General features: G+C 53.1%; 1 protein-coding gene across 6 annotated transcripts in view; it reads left to right on the plus strand.

Moving 5' to 3' along the window:
- Nucleotides 1-20,199, plus strand: part of TSPAN18 (tetraspanin 18) — a 171,798-nt gene that overhangs the window by 140,559 nt on the left and 11,040 nt on the right. For all 6 annotated transcript variants that reach the window (XM_032488515.1, XM_032488514.1, XM_032488513.1 and 3 more), the window contains 3 exons: nucleotides 7,731-7,814; nucleotides 12,541-12,613; nucleotides 14,976-15,170. In XM_032488515.1, coding sequence (XP_032344406.1) covers nucleotides 12,551-12,613; nucleotides 14,976-15,170 — 258 coding nt within the window. In that variant the 5' untranslated portion in view covers nucleotides 7,731-7,814; nucleotides 12,541-12,550. The remainder of the gene's footprint in view (nucleotides 1-7,730; nucleotides 7,815-12,540; nucleotides 12,614-14,975; nucleotides 15,171-20,199) is intronic.

A 20,199-nucleotide genomic window follows, 5' to 3' on the forward strand; every position in this document is an offset into this window, starting at 1 on the left:
ACACTTCAGCAGTTCTCAATGACTTTCCAGTATTTCACTCCCTCTCAAACCCCTGGGGGAAGCAGAAAAGACTGCCCCGGCCCCAAGCTCTCTCCAAAAAGAGAATTTCCAGAGACTTAAAATCTCCATTCCAGACACGTGCTGGCTGGTCCCAGCAGGAGGCCGGTGGTGTGGAATCATTGTCCAGTGTTCTCCTCTTGGAGGGGAGACGGCAAATGGGAGGCCAGGAAGAGGCCATGATGCTGGGTAACATCGGGGAACCTGGGCTCTGGCTGCAGAAAGTGATAGGGGAAGGATGCTGGGCATCTGACTGGCAGCCAGCCATTGGCTGGTTATACCCTCTTACAATCCTAGAGTTGGGGGGCATTATGTTCAGCCTGCCTGGAGCCCCTGCCTCCTAGATAGATCTCAGGGGGCTTCTCACCTTGAGGTCTCTGAACCTGACAGTGTAGAGCGCCCCCAGGGGTATACCAGAAGGAAAGACTGACTGGTTGGGCCCCCTCCTCCAGCCCACAGAATCCAAATCTCAGAGCTGGAGCCTGGAAGTCTGAGGGCTTAATAAGTTCTCCAGGGGCTTCTCAGACTGGCTGACTCCCGGGCCTTACCCTCCATCCAAGCTGGCTGGGCCTTCCCTGCGCAGGAAGGGGGCCACGTTTGGCTACAGTCAGTTTAGGGTTCTGACCCTCCTCCTCTTCCCTGCTGCCATGGTCCCATTTGCTCCTGCTGCAAACTTTCTACCCCTGTGCTGGGGGTGGGGATGGATGGGAAAGGGCATCCTTTGTCTGAGGAGGGGTGGAAATAACTGAGTGGCAAGTTGGATTGATGAGCCACAGATGGAAAGGGCTGTTACCATCAGGGATGGACTGTGTCTAAGGCAGGAATTCCCGTTCCAGGGTCCATGGCTCACATGGAACTCGAGGGATTGGTGAACTTGGGGAAAAAATTGTATCTTTACTTTCACTAACATTTAACTGCTATTGAGCATTTCCTCCAACGATGATCACGGGCAACCAGCCACATGATTAGCTGTCCTTGTCATTTGCCATCAAGAGATAGAAGCAGATATTTTCATATCACCCCCCAGTTGTTGAAGATTTCTTGAAAATACAGTAGTGATCAAAACCATTGCTGGATCTTGAACTTAATGTTTTAATGAAGAAGCATTTGCATATGATAAATTAAAAAAATATATTGATAACCATATTTTATATAGTTTAATCCTACGAATTTTATTTTATGTATTTAAAAGGGGGTCCATGGACCATGCCAAAGGGGTGGGGGGAAATTGAGAGACCCCTGCTAAGAGCTCAGCTTTAGGGTCAGACCAGACCCACAGCCTGGCTGAGTGGCCTGAGGCAGGCTGTTCACCGTCTCTGAACCCGGTTCAATGACAGGTCAGTGGGGAGCAGACCCACTCCCTAGGATTCTTGTGAGGATCTCTGTGCCATTAGTTCAAGGCCAGATATATAGTAAGAGCTAACTGGATGCAGACTCTGGTTAGCATGAAGTTTAACAAATGCTTCTGGGAGGCACCCTGGAGAGGAAGGAGACAGACTCAGCCAGGTGAGGCAGAGGAGTTATGAGGAGTCACTGTTTGTACCAGGCTGGGCAGGTAACCCACGTTGGGGAGAGGGCTGCCTGGAGGCTCGGGGCTCAGGGACGCTTCTCCATACCCGAGGAGCCGCAGAGGCTGTCTGCGGGTGGATCCCCCAGACCCAGGTCTGGCAGGGCTGTGGGTTTCCTGCAGAGGCCAACAGTGCTTACTGAACAAGGAATGAATGAAAGAACCTACAAATGAATGAAATGCCTTCTGATGTGAGTTAACCACAAAAGTAACGGTTGGCTGGGAGGGAGTTTGTCCTTTGGCGATCCAGGGAGGTCACGAGGCAGACGCTCTCTGGATCTCGTGGAAACAGCCAGGCTGCCCACCAGCTTCTGCCTGCAGCCTCTTCCCCAGGGCCTTAGAGGTGGCTGTGGCTTGTCTGCTCCCCCACTGGGGGCTGACCTTCTTCCCTGTCCCCTTGGTGCCCACAACACCTCCCAGAACCCGAGTGTCCCTGCCACCTTCCGGAAGGATCTCCCAGGTGTGCCCGACTGCACCTGTTCTCCCTGGGTCCTGGGACCCGTTGTTTGCTTGGATTATCTCCTTGTCTCCTCCTCACACTTGCTTCTCCCCCATCTCCGGTCTCGGAGCAGCCAGTTGGGGAAACTTTCCTAGGGGTTCTCAGCTGGGCTTCAGGGACAGGGCAGGATTGGCCTCAGGAGGCGGGAGGTGTCCTCATCCTGTCCCTCCTCTGTCCCTCCTGGCCCTGGAACTCAAGCCTTTGTCCTGCTCCAGCTACGCTTCACTGTCGGGTACCAGACTGGGCTTGGACACTGGTGTCCTGAGGCCAAATCCTCTTCCTGATACACAGAGCGACCTTCACCCTTCTATGCTCACACTCAAGTTCAGATTGCCCAGGTGGCCTTGCCTTCAGCGCCCTGACTATGGCAAGTCAAATTCTCTACAAACGGGTGCAGAGTCTTTGTCCCCAGAGGCCAGTTCAGTGTAAAGCCAGGAGGATGGAGCCAGGAGGTGTCTGGGATGAGTGCCTTCTGTGGCCTGAGTCCAGCCCAGGTCCATGGGGCAGAGGGTGTGGAGTGTAGCAAGGGTCACTCTGGGGACCAGCAACTTAGAGTCTCTGGGGCCACACACCTCTGGAGGACAGCCAGGGCAGGACAGGAATCCTGCTTTGTTCCAGAATTTCCTCCAACCTATTGTGTGAGTTTGGGCCAGGATTTCATCTCTCTGAGCCTTGGTTTCCTCATCTGTAAAGCAGGAACCCCCATCTCCTGGGGAGGATTGGAAGGTTCAATGAAATAATGTGGGTAAAATGCTTTTAGAAGTCAAACTAAATTAAGATGTTAGTCTTAGGAGGCGGCCTTGAGTGGTGAGAAGACCAGTGGGCTTAAAATCAAGATCTCCTGATTCTGGCTCGGCTGTGTGAGTTTGGGCCAAGCCCTGCCCCTCTCTGGGCCTCAGCATCCCCCAGTGTGAAAAGAGGAAATTGGAGTCAGCCCTCACTAAGGCTTCCTCCTTTGAAGATTCTCAGATGGAAAGGCGCTGTGGGAGTTGTGGGGCAGAGGAGACGGCATGTGGCAGGGATGCCGTGCCCAGGCCTGATTTGGCTCACAGACTAGGGACCGGGCCTTCCCAGAAGCTGCAGCCACTCTCTGCTTCCTTGACATTCAAGACTCCATGAGTGTGGGGGCCGGGGAAGGCTGTCATTTAGGATCCAACACATCGACCGCAGGCTGTACCTCCGGGAGCCTAATTAGATGTTATTCCCCATCAGCTGTGTCCGTGTCCCCACGTCCGTGCTATCACCAGGCACGCCAGGATTTGGGGCCAATTGCTTGTTTATGAGACCGTCTGTCTTGGGATGAGGCCCAGCAGGCACAGCCAGTTCTCCCCACCCGCATCAGCTCTGAACCTGATGACAAGAAGCATTGTTATTCTGACAAGCCTCAGCCCCAAGTTCTGACGAAGGAAAATCTAGGCCTTAGAGTCAGGCAAGCCTAGTGTCAGTTCTGGCTCTGGGACCTTTCTAGCCCCTCAGAGCCTTAGTTTCCTCTTCTGTAAAAGGGAACGATGGTAATATCATCTAATTTGCAAGTCTCTTTGGAGGACTGAGTAGGATCTTTATAGGTAAACGCCCGTGACACGATGTTCTGCAGTATCACTGGGGCTCAATAAATGTCGGTCCCTGCGTCGTCCTCCCCATGCACAGGCCCCCAGCTTCTAGGCGCCCCCTGCAGGCCCGGGGCGGTCAGCGCTCGCTTCTCTGTCCTGCCCAGCAAATGCCCAGGATACTTGGTTGATGTGGCTGTTAACACTCCTCTCCAAGTACTGGGTTATTGATTCTCACTAGACTTGAGTGAGTCCTTGAGGGACAGAAGTCGCTGGCCTCCGTGCCTTGGACCAAGCCCAGTGCTGGCACTAGCAGGTGCCAGGCGGGCCCAGGAAGGAAGGAACGGGATGTACAGCCGCTAAAGTGCTTTCACCAGCATCATTTCTTTCGATCTGCATAATAACCCTGGGAGTTAGATCTGAGAACCCCCATCTCACAGATGAAGAGATGGAAGCTCAGGAGGTGAGGAGGCTGGCCCAGGTTTTACAGCCTGTTGGGGGCAGAGCCCACACTGATTGGAACCCAGGTTGTTGGAGTTAAGGCTGCTCCCTTGCGCCCCCCTGAAACTCTGCTCTGCACCACAGCGCCTTCCCCTGGCCAGGGCTCGTACAAGACATTTCTGGGCTCCCACCAGCCCAGGTCTAGCTTTGCTTCCTCCGGTGGGGGCTTCTCCATTGCTCCTGTCCACCTGCCTCCTTTTCTCTCTCTCCAGAAAGCTTGCCCGGGCGGTGGGGGTGGTGAAAGTAAAAGGAGTGATTTATGAACTGAGCTGTTCTTCCTAATCAGAGAACCCCTCCTGGGCCTGCTCTGTGCAGATGGGACTGAGCCGCCATCTGGGGGCAGTGGAAGAGGCAGATTAATAAAGCTGTGTGGCCCAGGCCGGGGCCTGCAGAGGAGAACCCAGCGGTGCTGTCTGACCTCGCCCCGTCTCTGCCCCTCTCCGGGCCTCAGGGCTCCCATCTGTCAAAGGATGGCAGGTTGGGGTCATCCCCCAGAGGCCTCCATTTGGCACGGGGGAGGATGCTAGCTGGCTCTCTGGGATGCTGCCTGGTTGCCTGATTCAGGGCAGAGCAGCACTGAGCTGGAGATTTTGGAGACTGAGACATAGAACTCCCTTTCTGGGGTCCTGTCTCTAGTGCCACGTCAATGTCTGGTGTCTTATCAGGAGCTCTGGTTTAGAGTCTAGCAGTCTGATTCATGACCATGTCTTACTAACCATGTGAGTGAATCCAGGCCAGTTAATTATCTGCTGAGCCTTTGTTTCCTCATCTGTAAAATGGGATAATAATGACACCCACCTCCTAGGTGAAGATTAAGTAAGAGAATGCAGGAGAAACGCTTAGCAGAGTCTGGTACATAGTGAACGCTCAACACTGCTAATTATGATTAGGTTTATCACAAAATTGTAGCGATTAGTCTGACTTTGGGGCCATTGAGAGGAAAGATAATGTATATCCATCCTGACCAAGCCATATGTCCAGTGGTCTGCCCCACGCCTACCTCCATTGATAACAAGTGAATGTGGTTTGGGCATCCACTTTCTTCCATATATGATGATGCTGATAATAATACTCCCCACGGGAACAGTGCTTTGCAGTTTTCCAAGTGTTTTCACATCATATCACTTCATTGTTCATGAGCTTCAGATTCTTGCAGCCACCTTTGGCTTCAAAATTGAGAACTACAGTTTTCAGAGGAGAACCTAGCATCTCGGGGAGGGTAGTGACTTTCTGAAGGTCTCAAGGGAGCTGGCCCAGGCAGGTGCCACCTGGGCTGTGCAGAGGCAGGGGTGATGGCTGAGCCTGACAGGGGTCTCCCAGGCTGTCCTTTCCCAGCGTCTCCTTAGTGTAGATCTTCGCTGTGTCAGGGAAAAAATCAGGGAGCGGGGCATCCTGATGGAGGGGGCGTCAGGGAGACACCAGAGATTCCAACGGAGTTCAGCACTTCCTCCCTGTCCCTGGGTGGGTCTCTATGTCACCCACACCTCTCATCCCAGCCTCAGCGTCCAGAGGAAGGTGGGCCTTCCCAGCCTGAGATGCTGGGCAGAGAATGGTGATGTTAAGGCACCAGGGCTGGGATAGGGCAGGGGAGGAGCAGGGGTAAGAGAAAACGATGACCTCCTCCCTGCTTCCCTGAGCTCTGGGGCCAGGTGTGGGGTGCCACCCCTGAACTAGACACTGGGGCTCCCCTTCCTAAGGCCGCAGAGACCTGAGATCTAGGAAGGAGCCTAAGTTGGCTTCATGCTGCCCAGTGAGCCATTCCTGGACAGAGTTTGCACCCAAAGCTCCTTGGGCCTTGCCTAGACTCAGGGGGCTCCTCCCCCTAGATGTCCACTCAGCTAGCAGTGTCCTGCCAGGTAGTGACACTGTCCTCCCCTCCCCACACCCCCACTGGTCAATTTCTAAGGATCCACCACTGTTCAGATGGTGCTGGACTTCTGCCCTCTTCCCCTCTCCTGGCCCCCAACACAGCTTTTCTAATATCTTGCCTGGAGTTTGAGAAAGAGCCTAGAACCCAGGAGGATGCTCAGCTTTGCCCCTTACCTCTCTAAGCCTCAGTTTCCTTCTGTAAAGTGAGGCAATAGGCTCCCTAGCAAGGCTGTCACGAGGATTCACCGTAATCACACGGGTGGATGAAGCCCGTTCTGTGAAAGCTACTTTTGATTCTGACTCCTGGGCGTGGATTTTCCGGTCCATCGCTTACTAGTTGGTGATGTTAGACAAGTCACTTCCCTGTCCAGGTCTCTGCTTCCCCATTGTAAAATGAGGGTGATGGTACAATATCTACTTCCTAGGGTTGTTCTTGCATTTAATGAGGTCATGCATGTAAACATACAGCCCAGAGCCCTACAGCCAACACTGAGGTTGAAGAGCTTACCACGTGTGTATGTTTAGGTCAAATGGGTACCAGATCCCAGGGCCTCCGAGAGCTCTCAGGAAGGCGGCCCCTTCTTCTGTCTTTCCATCTGCCCATCTCTACCTCTACACACCCTCCCCTCAAGACTCCCTCCCCTTCCCTGTGAAGCCTCCCCAACTGCCACCAGTGGAGTTACACCCGTGGAGTTTGTCCTCCTTCCTGTGGGTCCCCAGCCCTATTGTCCCTCCCTTTCCATGTCTCCTCCAGTCCCCTACCCCGGCCACCACCCAAGTGTGAGTGCCTGCCTATTTGCGTACTTCATTCCCTAACAGAGCACCCAGCACATAGTTGGAGCTGCTGAGTGGATAGATGGATGGGTGGATGGATGGATGGAGAGATGGAGTGATGGAGAGGAACCTTTCACAACCTGCTTCTCCACTGATGAGAATGGGAGGGAATCTGACTGGCACCCGAGACCCCGAAATTCCTCCTTCCTCCCCATAGGAATGCTCACTGCAGCCCAAACTTCCCCGGGCCTCAGATTTTTCCTGGAAGTGTTTGAGCAGGACTCAGCCATGGAATTCCCTCACAGGTGTGGTAGAACAGGGGTCTCCATCTGGGCCCATTTGACTGCTGAAATCAAGCCCTCATTTCTACTGCTCAGAGCTGGCTCTCTAGAGGAGCCTTCTGGTGGATCCTTATGCAAAGCTAAGGAATGCTTTCCAGCATCCAGTTTCTCTCTCCTGGGAGTCAGGATTTCCAGGGAGAGTGTTTGATGAACAGGGCTGTGCTGGCCTTCTCTCTGCTGAGGCATCACTGCAGATGCCCAGGTAGCGTCCAGGTGCATGGACCACTACACCCATCCTCTCCTCCCGGTTCACCAGCCACACACAGCATATCAGCAGAGATGCAGCCCATGCCAGAAACTGTCTTTTGAAGTCTTTTGAAGATGTGGTTCCCCACGCAGGCCCCAGGAAAGGCACCTGGGAGCCACCATCTGGGCAGAAGGCAGGCACCCCATGTGGGCCTCCCCAGCTGGAGTGGACCAGGTGCTGAGAGCTTTTCATTAGCGCTAACGGGCCCAGATCAGCAAGGCCTTGCCCTGAATGTGTGTGTCTGGGGGGACGGGGTTTTATAAACAGCTTCTTGAAGATAGCTGCTCCTTATTGACTTCCTAGAGTAACTGAATATTTTCTCTTACAGGACAGGCTGGGCCCATAAAAGAAATATACAGGAACCCCTGTGACCGGGAGACTCTGTCCTGCTGACACCCAAAGAACTGCCCAGGTGACAAGTCTGCAGTTGCTCCCCGTGTAACCTCTGCCCCCCTCACACACCACTTTGTCTCTGCATCAAATCTTTCTCAGTCTCCGTCTGTCCCTTCCTATATCCTTCTTTGCTGTCTGTCTTTCCCTGTCTCCTCAGTCTTTCTCCATCTTTCCCTCTCTGACTTTGTCTATTTTTCTGATTTGCTAAGTCTCTACTATTCTTTATGGCTCTTTTCTCTTTTCCTACTATTCATTCATTCATTCATTCATTCATTCATTCAGATGTGTGAACTGAGGACCCACATGTGCCGGGCACTGCCCTGGACACTAGGAATATGGCAGTGAACAAAACAAGCCCATGCCTTTCTAAGCTTACATCCTAACAAGGGAAGGTGTATACTACCAAAATAAATAAAACATTTGAGTGTGTAGAGAATCCACAGGGCACTCGCCTGGGCTTCAGGAAACAGGGCTCTGGGCCCAGATCCCTCACCAATTGGTTCTGTGACTTGGCCAAATCCCCTTCCCTTTTATGAAAGTTTTCCCATTTCCACAGTGAGGGTGTTGGGCCAAACCAGTGCTGCCCTACCTTTTCATGAGCAAGAACATCTTCTTTTATTGAAATGCTGGTGATGTGAGTTATTCAAGGGCTGGATTCTAAATCAGCGCTTACACGAAGTAGTGTCACGTAAAAGGTCCCCTTAAACCCCCTTAAAGCCTTAAACACCTGGCTTTGTTATACGTGAGACAGTTGCATCCAGGGTCACGCTGTATGATAAAACAGCCACCTGTAAGCCCCCAACCTTCCCTGGCCGAGGTGGGGGAGTGGGGTTTAATTGCTCCAAAACCCAAGACACTTGCCCCTTGATCCAGCGGGTGGTGAGGGGATAATTTCTGAGTTATTATTTGAAATCCTGAAAATGGCTTTAGGATAGTGCTACCCAGTTTGAGAACCACCAACCACGCTCATTCTCTCCGCGGAGAAATCCTCCCCATCGGAGTCCTCCCCTCTCCTGACACGGAGAATGGTGGCTCCCTTGGCCAGGGTCTGGGAGAGTCCGCGGGAGGACGGCCTGGGAGCTGGGCGGGGCGGAGGAAGGAAGGGGCGGAGCCACTGTGTGTCCGGTGTAAAGTGAGGCAACCTACATGTGCTCTCATTTAATCCTAAATCCTCAGGATTCCCTCAGCAGATCAGCATTCCTGGCCCCTCTTTGCAGACACAAAAGCAAAGGTCCAGGGAGGGTGTGTGATTTGTCCATGGTCGCGAGGGTAGAAAGTGGTGGAGCCAGGACCTGTGTGACCCTGCAGCCCGCACCCACACTGCCCTTCTCCCCGCCTGACCGTCAGCTCCGTGGAATGGGGAAACCTCAGTAGACTTTTCACCCCGCCCCAGGGAGGGCGTGTCATTTCCTTTTAGCATTCCCCTTCATCCCCGCACGTCTCCTTCATAAGTGCCTTTTGAACATCTTTCTTGAGGGACAACTAAGCCTTTGGACTTAATGGCCTCCACTGTTTTCTCAATCCACCTTCCAGAGACGATTTTATGTTCCCACTCTCCTTAAAGGTAAATCAGGAAACTGTGTGGTGATGAGCTTTGCTTCCAAAAGGCTCTGTGGGTGGGTGGAGATCCAGGCAACGATTTGAGGTGCCATGTGCCTGTCACTCTTGTCTAGCCAATTAGCCATGGAGATGTGTCCTCATAGTCAAAAGTCCTTGCGGATGGAGGAGCTGGTGGTTGTTGGTCTTTGGACCTCAGACCCACAGTGGGTGATGGCCCAGAAAGCTGTCTCCCCTGGCTAATGAGAAATAAAGTGGCAAAGGAGATGTGAAGACAGGCCTGAAGTTTGGAGGAAAATGGATGAATGGGGCCAGGGAATTAGCATTCATTGAAAATGATGATTAAGAGTTGAGGCTCCACATTAAGACAGACCTGGGTTCAAATCCTGGCTCAGGCGCTCAATCCTGTGTGACCTTAGACAAATGGTCCCACCTCTCTGAGGTTCAGTTCCCTCACCTAAAAAAGGGAAATGACATTACCATCCAGGCGCTTTATGAGGATTAAATGAGACTGTGCATGTTCTTTGGCACATAGTCAGAACTCAAGGGGAGCCAGCTGTTACTTGCTGTTGCTGTTATCAGCTACCATGTGCCAAGCTCTGTGTTCAGTATTTTCCATACATCATGAGGAAGGCATTATTTTTTATACTAATTTTAAAGACAAGGAAACTCATATGCATGCCATTCAAGTACTTGCGCCAGGCCACCAGCTAAGCCTGGCAGAGCTGGGATTTGATTCTCTGTCAGGCTCCAAAGCCCTCTGTCCACTAGTGCACCCCGCCCTGGAGCTGGAATCCAGACTTCCCTATCTCCACCCACCCTCCAGCTCACATCATCTCTTTTTCTACCTGCCTCCCCTCTTTGAGGCTGGTCCCAGGAGTCACGTCTCCTTTGACTGCATTCATCTGGGAGCCCAGCACTCCGTTAGATGTAGTATCTAATGAATGTGGTACATAATAAATACAGGTAGCCCATTTATGAGCTGCCATATTTATTACGTCCCTTAATGGCCAAACAGCCGGAGCCGCCTGAAGCCAGATCCGAACCTGGGGAACAGCTTTGCCTGAGTGGGCAGGAGAGGAGCCCCGAGCCTGGCCTCCTGCGGACTTCTCAGCGTCTCACTGGGGTGGCCCCTTCTGCCCTCCAAAGGCCCGCCTGAGTCCGAGCCTGATGGCAGGAACTGACAGGCCAAACTTCACCTCTATCACTTTGCAGATGAGGTCACTGGGGCCAGAGAGGAAGTGATATGCAGAGCGGATGTCTCTCTGCCTGAACAGCTGCCCCCAGACTAGAGGGAACACAGGATCTAGAGTGGGCTGAGGGGCGTGCCCACAAGCTCCAGGATGTTGGGCACCTTCACCTCTCTGGGCCTGTGTCCTCATCTGTAAAATGGACACAGTGCTTCCTGCTTCATGGAGTTGTTGAAAGATTCAGGGCAGTCGTTTCATGGAGCTGATGCGTGGCTGGCAAAGAGTCGCTGCTCAGTAAACATTCTTTTCTGTCCTCATCCCTCTTTCCAAGCAGCACAAGGTCTCAGCAGATGTGTGGAGTTGTATCAGCCAAGTGCCCAAGGCAGAGGGGGTCATCATGCAGTGCCTAGGGTGCAGGTCCTTGTCCTGGGGTCCTGATCTCATGGACAACGACAACCCATCAAGTCACCCAGGACTGTAAAGTTAGGTGTGTTCTTAGTGAGAGCTGCCCACCCCACCCTGAGCCAGGTGCTGTGGGGGGCCCTGACATAGGACTTCTCTTTTAATCCTCACGACATGCCACAGTGTAGGTCATAAATGCCCATTATGCAGATGAAGAAACTGAGGCTCTAAAATGTTACATCACTTACTAAAGACACAGAGGGAGAGAGGTGTGAAGAGCCAGGCTTGGAGCCCAGGTGTATCTGACTTCAGAGCCTGTGCCTGGAACCACTGTGTTTAGATGCAGGTTAGGTGCTGCTTCTAGAAGGTCAGAGCGGGAGGAGACGGAGAAGGGCTGCTGGGTTGGCCTGGAGACCTGTTCTGGAGGAAGAGAGCCTGGACGTGGTGATGATACAGGAGACAAGGATGACCCACCGTCAAGGATGATGCTTTAACAACTGGTGGGCCTGGCAGGGACCAAGAGATGCTAGCTAAACAGGCCTGCCATACCCATGGGTCCCCACTGAATCTCAGCCCTCCGCCGCCTGCTGGGAGGATGAGGCCTGGAACAGGGGAAGGGGTAGGTCCTCCTGGGTGAAAAAAAAAGTGTGAAAATAGTGATTATTGTATATTGAATATGACAGTGACTTGTCATATACCTTGAGGGCTGCCTTGTGATCGCAGAGGCTGTCTGCTTCCCCCAGAGATGGGGGAGGGCTACGTCTTGTTTTCAAGCCCCAGAGCCTGGCATCCAGTCAGTGCACAATAAATGTCAGCTGAATAGAATTGTATCCAGTAACTTACTACTATAAGCTTACTTAGGTAGGGACAGGGGAGACTCCAGGGGGAGGTGGGAGCTGCAGGTCTCGTGATGGAGGGAGTCAGGGCAGAGGGAGGGTCTTGTCCCAGGAGCGGGGCTTGGAGCCCCAGGTAGGCGCCCCTACCTCTTTCCCCTGCAACACCCCTCCTCAGAGGGCAGTCAGTCATTCAGGCCGGAGGGCAGGTAGGGTGGTAGGAAGTTTGTCGGGCCTGGGTTCTGATCCTGCTCTGCCACCTTGGCAAATCGCTCAAGGCTCTGAGCCTTAGTTTTTCATCTTCCAAATAGAAAGTTCACATCTGCAGTCAAGTAACATCATGATGTCACACCACTGAGCACCTGCCACGTGGTGCTAAGGACATTATTGTGTTATGTGAGTTAACCCTCCCAACCCGGCTTGGAGGAAGCTTCTGTTTTTAATTTCTATTTTCAAGCTGGGGACAGCGAAACTTAGAGAGGTGGAGTAATTTGCCCAAGACCACACAGCAAATGAATGGTAGAGATGGGGCTTGAGCCCAAGCAGGCTGGCTCATGAGTTCTCACTCCTAACCCTGCTCCCACAGGTCAGAGCACCATCCCTGGGATGCGGAAGTTGTTATCAGTGCCCTCTTCCCCCACCGGCTACAAGAGCAGGCCGGCCACTGGGACACCCCAAGGAGGAAGGGAGGGAGGAGAGGCCAGGGTTCTTTCTGGAGGGGATCCCCCAGCAGGAGGATTGAAGGGGCCTTGCTGTTTTGTAGGTGGAGAACCATGGAAGGCGACTGTCTAAGCTGCATGAAGTATCTAATGTTTGTTTTCAATTTCTTCATATTTGTAAGTATTCCCGGAACTTGCCTGGGGTCTTTCTAAGACTCTGTGGGGTGGGCAGAACTGACTCCTGCTTGGAAACAGTCACACTGGGCTGAGTCCCAGGGACAGGAACCAGGGCTGGTGCCAGAAGCGGCTCTAGCTGCCCAGCCAGGAGTCTGGCAGGGAGGCCTCTAGCAGTGTCCCCCCATGCCCCGACTCCTAGGGCCCACCATCACAGGAGAGACATTTTGCACAGCTTCTGGGATGGTTCAGCTACTCTAAAAAATAAAAGGATAGGGGCCTTGGTCCTGGCTGCTGTCTTAGGATCTGACCCCTGGTAGGGAATTGGGGAGAAAGGGGGATGGGGTGATCAGAGGGCAGCAGGGAGCCCCACCCTGACCCCCGGAGCAATTATGGACATCGGAGCTGGATGGGCTGAGCTGATGCAGCCACCTGATTAAATCTGAAACCTCTCTGGGACGAGAGACCTGGGTTCCAAGCCCAGCTCTGCACCCTACCAGCTCCATGATCTGAAGCACATTTTACCTCTCTGAACCTCAGTATCTTCATCCCTTCATCACCAACCTCAGTGGGGTTATTGAAAACGAAGCAAGATTAGTTTAGGCAGTGCCTGGAATGTGTCGCCTCCATCTCCATCCAACCTGTAGATTCTGTACGGGACAGAGCAGAGGCCCCGAGAGCTCCAGTGCCCTGCAGCACAGTGTACCTGATCTGCTCAGGCCCAGGGCATGGCCCCGGAGCAGAGCCAGGTCCTCTCATGACTCCACCTCAACCTTTGTCCTAGTGCGGCCTATACCTGGAAGAGTGGACATCCACTAGTCTCCTCTAGGGCGGGGTCACTATGAAAGGGAGGCCCCTTCTGGTCAAGACTGATTCTGTCTGTCTGTCTCCATTTATTTTTTATACATTTCAGCAACTCTCCTGGATGCCCTCCCCTGCCCCTAACCCTGAAGAGCAGGGAGACCCACAAACTGGAATTCTAGACCTAACTTCCAAGCTGGGGAGCTGGGTGACCCTGGGCAGCCCCAGGGTCCCCACCTGACATGAGGGGCCTGACCCCCTCGTTGAAGCAGAACTCTACCTGCAGTGGGTAAACCCCCAAACCTCCAACAGCCAGGAGGGAGGACGGGGGATTTCCTGGAAGTTTGTGGGGAGACCAAGGAGAAAGGCATTGCACGGCAGACACCGAAATGTAGACTCTGTCGTTGGCTTTCCCTGGGTCCCTCAGGCCACTCTGTCCCACCGCTGCCCAGACTGCACCTAAAAATGTATCTCTTGCCCCAAACCAACTGACTCTTCCCTGAGCTTACAGACCCTTCTCAGCCATGCCAGAGCTCAGCAGTTTGCTGTCATCCCTCAGGTCCTCCCATCACACAGGGATTTCAAACTCTTCCCAACCTTCAAAATTTGGTAACACCAAACTATTTCTCCTGCAACGGATCTGTTTCCAATACTTGTCTGTGCCCAAGACCAATGGAACAGATGTATATTGAACCCTCTGAGCACATTCACGTCCATTTTGTCCTTTCTTCCTTGGGGCCACCTTGGGAGGTGGGAATTTATGCCTTCTTTTAACCATGAGGAAGCTAAGGCTCAGAGAGGTGAAGCTACCTCCCTAAGGTCACACAGCTAATAAATGACACAGCCTTTTCTCTGGACTAAGCTGCCTCTCTCCAGAGATAAGTAAAGCAGAGAGAGTTGGGCCAAGGAGATGAAGACATAAACAAGAAGGCTTTCTAGGAGCGGATTTGAGAGTCGGGGAGCCCCACCTGAGAGCTCCTGTTGAGGACAAAGAGGATGGCTTTTGTCTGTACTTTCCTGACCCCTAGCATGGTGCAGGCAGAGCACAGGAGTCAGAGGATGTTCATGGAGTTGGTGAGGGTCCTTGGGGTTAGAGTCAGGGAGGCCTGCGATTCAGCCCTGGATCTGCCATGAATTTACTGTGTGACCTTGGGCAAGTCATTAGCCCCCTATGGGACTCAGTGTGGAAGCAGAGGGTTGGACTGAATGACCTCATTACCCCACATCCCTAACATTTAAGGAGAATATAAGGTGGCAGATAAACTCTACAGAACGTGGTTCTTGGCAGCCTGAGGTGGGGCGTGGGTCAGAGACTGGGCTTAGAGGATGCGTGATGTGCTTCAGGTCAGGGTAAGCAGGGAAATTCAAAGCAGAGGAGAGTGCTGCCGGGACATTGGCTCAGGTGACAAATGGAGTTTCTGCCCAGTTCACTGGGCCCTCGGCGCCTGCGCCCCAGGGCCTCCCAGGGAAACGGTGTGTATGTGTGTGTGTGTGTGTGTGTGTGTGGCATATCTAACCTCCATGTCTGTTTCTCCTCCCCACTCTGGACTGGCCCGGGGAGCAGCTTGGGGGCGCCTGCCTGCTGGGCATCGGCATCTGGGTCATGGTGGACCCCACCGGCTTCCGGGAGATTGTGGCTGCCAACCCCCTGCTCATCACGGGAGCCTACATCCTCCTGGCCATGGGGGGCCTGCTTTTTCTGCTCGGCTTCCTAGGCTGCTGTGGGGCCGTCCGGGAGAACAAGTGTCTGCTGCTGTTTGTGAGTGCCCATCCCTCACTCCACCCCTGGGTGCCCTGGGGCGGGCAGGGGGGCCTGTGTCCACACTGCAGGGGACTTGCCCTGAGGTCTGAGCCTAGCAGTCCATCCTCCAGGAGCGGGAGCCACACCAGCCCATCCTGGCTCTGCGCTGGACCCACTCCTGCCGACTGGGCGAGCTGCCCCCAGCTGGACAGTGGCCTTGGCCCCCAGGTCTGAATAGCCAGGCTTCTCTGAGACAGGGTCGACCGAGAGCATTGACTCACGATGCTTTTTTACCCGCTTGCTTTTAAGAACTCAAATATACAACTCCGTGGTAAAAGAGTTAAGATAGCTATTGGATAAATCATTCAGTTTTCGCATTTCCACTTGTAAAATAGAAGTGCTATGCTCTCTGAAGGTCCTTTATTCACTAAATAAATAGTCCTTGAACTGCTATTATGGGCCACATTGCTCACTAGGTACTGCATCAAGGCCCAAGGGTGGCCATCCCCTCCCTGGGGGACAGGCAGTGGGAGGCCATTGAGCCTATGAGGATGAGGCGGGCAGGCAGGCCTGGGTGTGTGTGTGTGTGCGCCCTGCTCTGTCCTGTGACTAACAATATGACCCTGGTCTAATTTCTCAGCCTCTGAGCTTTATCGTCTGCTCGTTAAGAGAGGGGCAACCAGCTCAGCTGTAGGTTGGAACCAGACGAGGCCAAGAATGCATGTTCTGTTTCTCTGGTCTTCGGTATTCACACGGGCTGTGGTCCTTTGGGCCTCTGCCTGCTTCCCTGGCCTTGGTGACAGGGCTCCTTCCCCTACAAGGTCCTGTGCTCCGTGGGCCAGGAAAACTGGATTGAGCACTGTCCTGCTGCAGGGTAAGCTAAAAACAGCCCAGCTTAGAAAAGTGTGCGTGTAGATGGGCCAACTTGCAGGCATTCCTCATGGGTGAGCGGCTGGGGGACAGGAGTTATGTGATGGGGAGACTTGGGCTGGCCAGTGATGTGGGCTGGTCAGCCGGAGGACTTCCTTAAAAGGGGCCTGTCCACTCCTACCGATGAGCCAAAACTAGTGGCTTGGGGAGGCAGAGATCTGGCACAATGCCTCCTCTCCAGATTAGAACAGATGGCTCAGCCCCCACTTGTGTCACAGAAAGTGAAATCAGCTGTGAAATGTGTGACATGGGAGCCCTGGGTCCCTCTGGCCTTGGGCAGCCACCTAAATACTGCAAACTTTTCATCTGGAGAGAAACAAAGAAACCTGTGGGCGCCCCCTGGTGGAGGGCTCTGTATCGCGTCAAATGGTGCTTGGAAAGGTGGGCTTGGGGAGCCCCAGGGACTTGGAAAGGAGCTGAGTCTGGGTCCCAGGACAAACCAAACCTCCCTTCCCCCAACACCCCCTTGCACCTTGGCCCCCGGGGCTCATCCACCATTAATGGGCTCATCTCTGAAGCCAAGACAGGAAACCAGGCTGGGGCTCTGGGCCAGAAGCAGACTAGGGGCCTCGCAAGGCCTCTCCAGCTAAATGGCTCTGTCTGAGCCTGCCCCTGGATGAGGACATCACTGAGACCCAGGGGCAGGAGGAGCTTTGCCCCAAGACCCTGGAGAGAGAGTTAAGTCCTGGCTGTGTCCTCCCGGCTCACCGAACCTTAATGTCGCTCCTTCCCACCCCTCCCTTCTGCCTTCTTCCTCGGTTTTGTCTCTTCAGTCCATGTGTCTCCCTTTCTTTTATCGCTCTTTCTCTGCCTCTGTCTCCCTGTCTCTCTCTGCCTTTCTCTTGATCGCTTGTTTTCTCTTCCTGCTGCCTTTCCTGATCTTCTTCTGAACCTGACTTGCCTCTACTCCCCTCTCCCTGCCTCTCCTTTTACTGCCCCCTCCACCCTCTTCTCCTCCCCGCCCCTGCCCACCCCTTCCCTCCCTCTCCCCTCCCCTCCCCCAGAACACACAGGCCTGAGGTCACAGTGCAGGGCAAAGGCAGGGGCTCTTGGACCCAGGTCTCCTGTCTCTCAGACCAGGGCTGGCCCAGGGGCTCCTAATCTGGAACGGACTCAAGTGGTCCCAAACGCACCTAAAATTACATGCAAAACATTACGTCAGGGCCTCCGTGTGTGTGCCTGTACATGTGTGTTGTATGTGTGTGTGGTGTGCGTGCATGCGTGTTTTTGGAGCCACTACAGCTTCTGGAAGGTTTTCAGAAAGAGTCATGACCAAAGAAATAAAAAGGACCACTTTCTCCTCCAACCTGACTGGCTGTGGGGTGGTTCCAGCTGAAGAGAGGCACCAAGTCTCACCCTTCCTAGCCACTGGGGTCCTCTGAGAAGCCTGAGATGCCTCCTCCACCTTCGGGGAGGGAGAGAGGACTTGTCCTGAGAGAGGCCAGGCGGGAGCGACTTTAGCCACCTCTGGAGCCACGGCTCAAAGACCTGCCACAAAGGAGGCCTGGGAACAGGGTTAGCTGGGTGTCCCCTCCCCTTGCTCTGAGGCTAAACCCTGTGGTGTCCTGGTGACCCTTAGCCCAGGGACAATGAGCCTAATATCCACGTCACCCTATGATCAACTTTTCTAAAGACATTTTCCAAACACTCTCGTTGATCAATGTTGCAGCACTTTCTTGTACAATAGGACAATTTTAGCCTGTTACTGACATTTGTGGCATCCCTTTTTTCCTGGTTGCTTACCTATGAGCAGTTCAAGGAATGTTTTTAGCCCATTTATTTAAAGATTCACAGTTTTAAAATATTTTATAACAAAAACATGCTAAATTGGAAAAGAGAACAGCAAAAAGAGACGAGTGTAATTTGAAAGTGATAAAAGAGCTGAATTGCTCACAAAGTATGTACATTTGGTAAATATTTATTAAAAATGAGAACTAAAAGCAGACGTGCTGTAGGCAGATAGGTTAGAAAAGTCTAGAAATGCTCACGAGTAGGCAAAGTAGCAGTTTTTTACCCCTCTGTTAATTTTCCCATCCTAAAGCAAAGTGTTGTAAATCTGATGTTCAGGAATTACTGGCAAATGTGTCCTTAGGCAAATGGGATGAGGTCAGATTAACTCGAGGCAAACAAACTCTGGGAAAGGCCCCGGTTAGGGGGAGCCCCAGAAAGCATCAGGACAAGCTCTATGGTGGGGCACAGGGGGATCCCCTCTAAATAACCAGTGGTAGCCCTGTTAAGCAGGAGGAAATTATTTCATGCCGGAGAAGTTGGCAGAAGCAACACTTACTGATGTTGGCCCCACAGCCCTGCACTTTCCTTCAGGCGACTCGCACTCAAGTCACCCCTGGGTCCCTGTGCTTGAGGGTCCCTGCTCCAGGTAGGAGCAATGGCCAGGAGATCTGCAGACTCCCTTCCTCTGGGGAAGCCCGCTTTCCCCATCAATGAGTTGCCAGGTTCAGTCTTTAATTTCGTCTCATGAATCTTATGCTTTGAAAAGATTCCTGAATCATGACTCTTGGTTCAATGGAAACTCCATGAGGATGGGGACCACATCTGCCTTGTGTGGATTTGTTTGCTGGTACTTAGCACAGTACCTGGCACAGAGTAGGTGCTCAATAAACAGCCCTGGAATGAAGGAACAGAGAGAAGGTAGTCTCAGAAGTGTGGATAAAAGCAGGGGCTTTGGAGTCAGAAAAACCTGATTCTAATCCCTGCTCTGCCACTTCCTGGCTGTGTGACCTGAGGCCAGTTACTTAGCCTCTCTGAACTTCAGATTCCTCATATGTAAAATGAAGATAATAACACTTCCTCCCCAACCATAGTGTTGTAATCATTGTTCAGTAAGAAAATGTGTGTCTTACCTAACTCTGTTCCTGGCGCAGATAAGCATTTGATAAACGTGGAACTAAAGGAATTGGCATTGATCCACAAGGGACCTCACAGGCCACCTGAAAGTCTTAAGACCTGGAAGCTCTTATGGGTTCAGGATAACATGGTGTTGGGAGGCTGTGTTCTGGAAGCAAAGTTCCCACGTTCATCCCAGCGGTACCACTTACCAGCTGGGCCAGCTTGGTCAAGTTCTCCCCTCTCAGGGTCCCAGTTTCCCCATCAGTAAAACAGAGGTGCTGATGATCACAGCATCTGCCTCCCCAGGCGCCCAGAGGGTTCAAATCCATGTAAGATCCACAGCACTTAGGTGTTCAGCGCTCAATAGGTGGTAGCTATTGTTCTTCTGGAGAACGCCCACGCCAGCACTTGTCTTCAGGAAGGCCATGGTTCCTCTTGGTTCTGAGCCACCATCTGAGCAGTTTTCACGTCGTGCCAGCCTTGTGCACAGCACTTCAGCTGCATCATCTCGCTGAAGTGGTGCTAAGTCCCCTGGAAAGCTCACGCACGCTCCCAGAGTGACAAGCATGCGGAGTTCATGAGTTCTGTCTCATCCATAGTTTATAACTGTGTAAGCCGCGATCAATAGCCAGAGACAGCTCAGCCACATTGCCAGGGTGGAAACCATTCCTGAGGCTGCTCTTTGCCAGCCTGAGGACCGCCAGCAACTCCAGTGAGAGGGCAGAGGGCAGGGCGGGGCTCCGTGGAGGCCACATGAAATGGAACACTGTGACCACCCATCACTAGCCAAACGGAGGTGCCAGGAGCCCTGCCATGGGCCTCGCCCACTGCCATGGGGATGAGAGGCTGCAGGGATGGGGGACATACCTCTCAGCCCAAAGGCCAGCTGGTTGAAGTGGAGTGGGGCTGGGGCTGGCCAAGTGGAATGCAAGTATCGTGGCCACAGGCAGCCTGCCTGGGTACAGGAAGCCTTCTGTCACTCTCCTCTCTGGTTGGGGAGCTCTGCCTCCCACCCTCAGTCCAAGGTCACCACACACAGCTGACTGCAGCAAGGTTGCCCCTGACCTGTCAACCAGAGCCCCAGAGTTCAGCAGAGCCGCTGCCGGGCCAGTCCTGACCCTCGCTCTTCAGCAGAGAAAGAGAGGGGTAGCGCGGTGCTCTGAGAAGAACTGGATTAAGAGGACAGGATTTGCTCTCAAATTTTTGAACTGAGCCCCTTTGGGAGGAAAAGTCAGTTTCCTTCTCTGGGGGCTGAAGAGAAAAGAGACTG

This window comes from Camelus ferus, chromosome 10, assembly GCF_009834535.1.
Source record: "Camelus ferus isolate YT-003-E chromosome 10, BCGSAC_Cfer_1.0, whole genome shotgun sequence".
NCBI lineage: Eukaryota > Metazoa > Chordata > Mammalia > Artiodactyla > Camelidae > Camelus > Camelus ferus.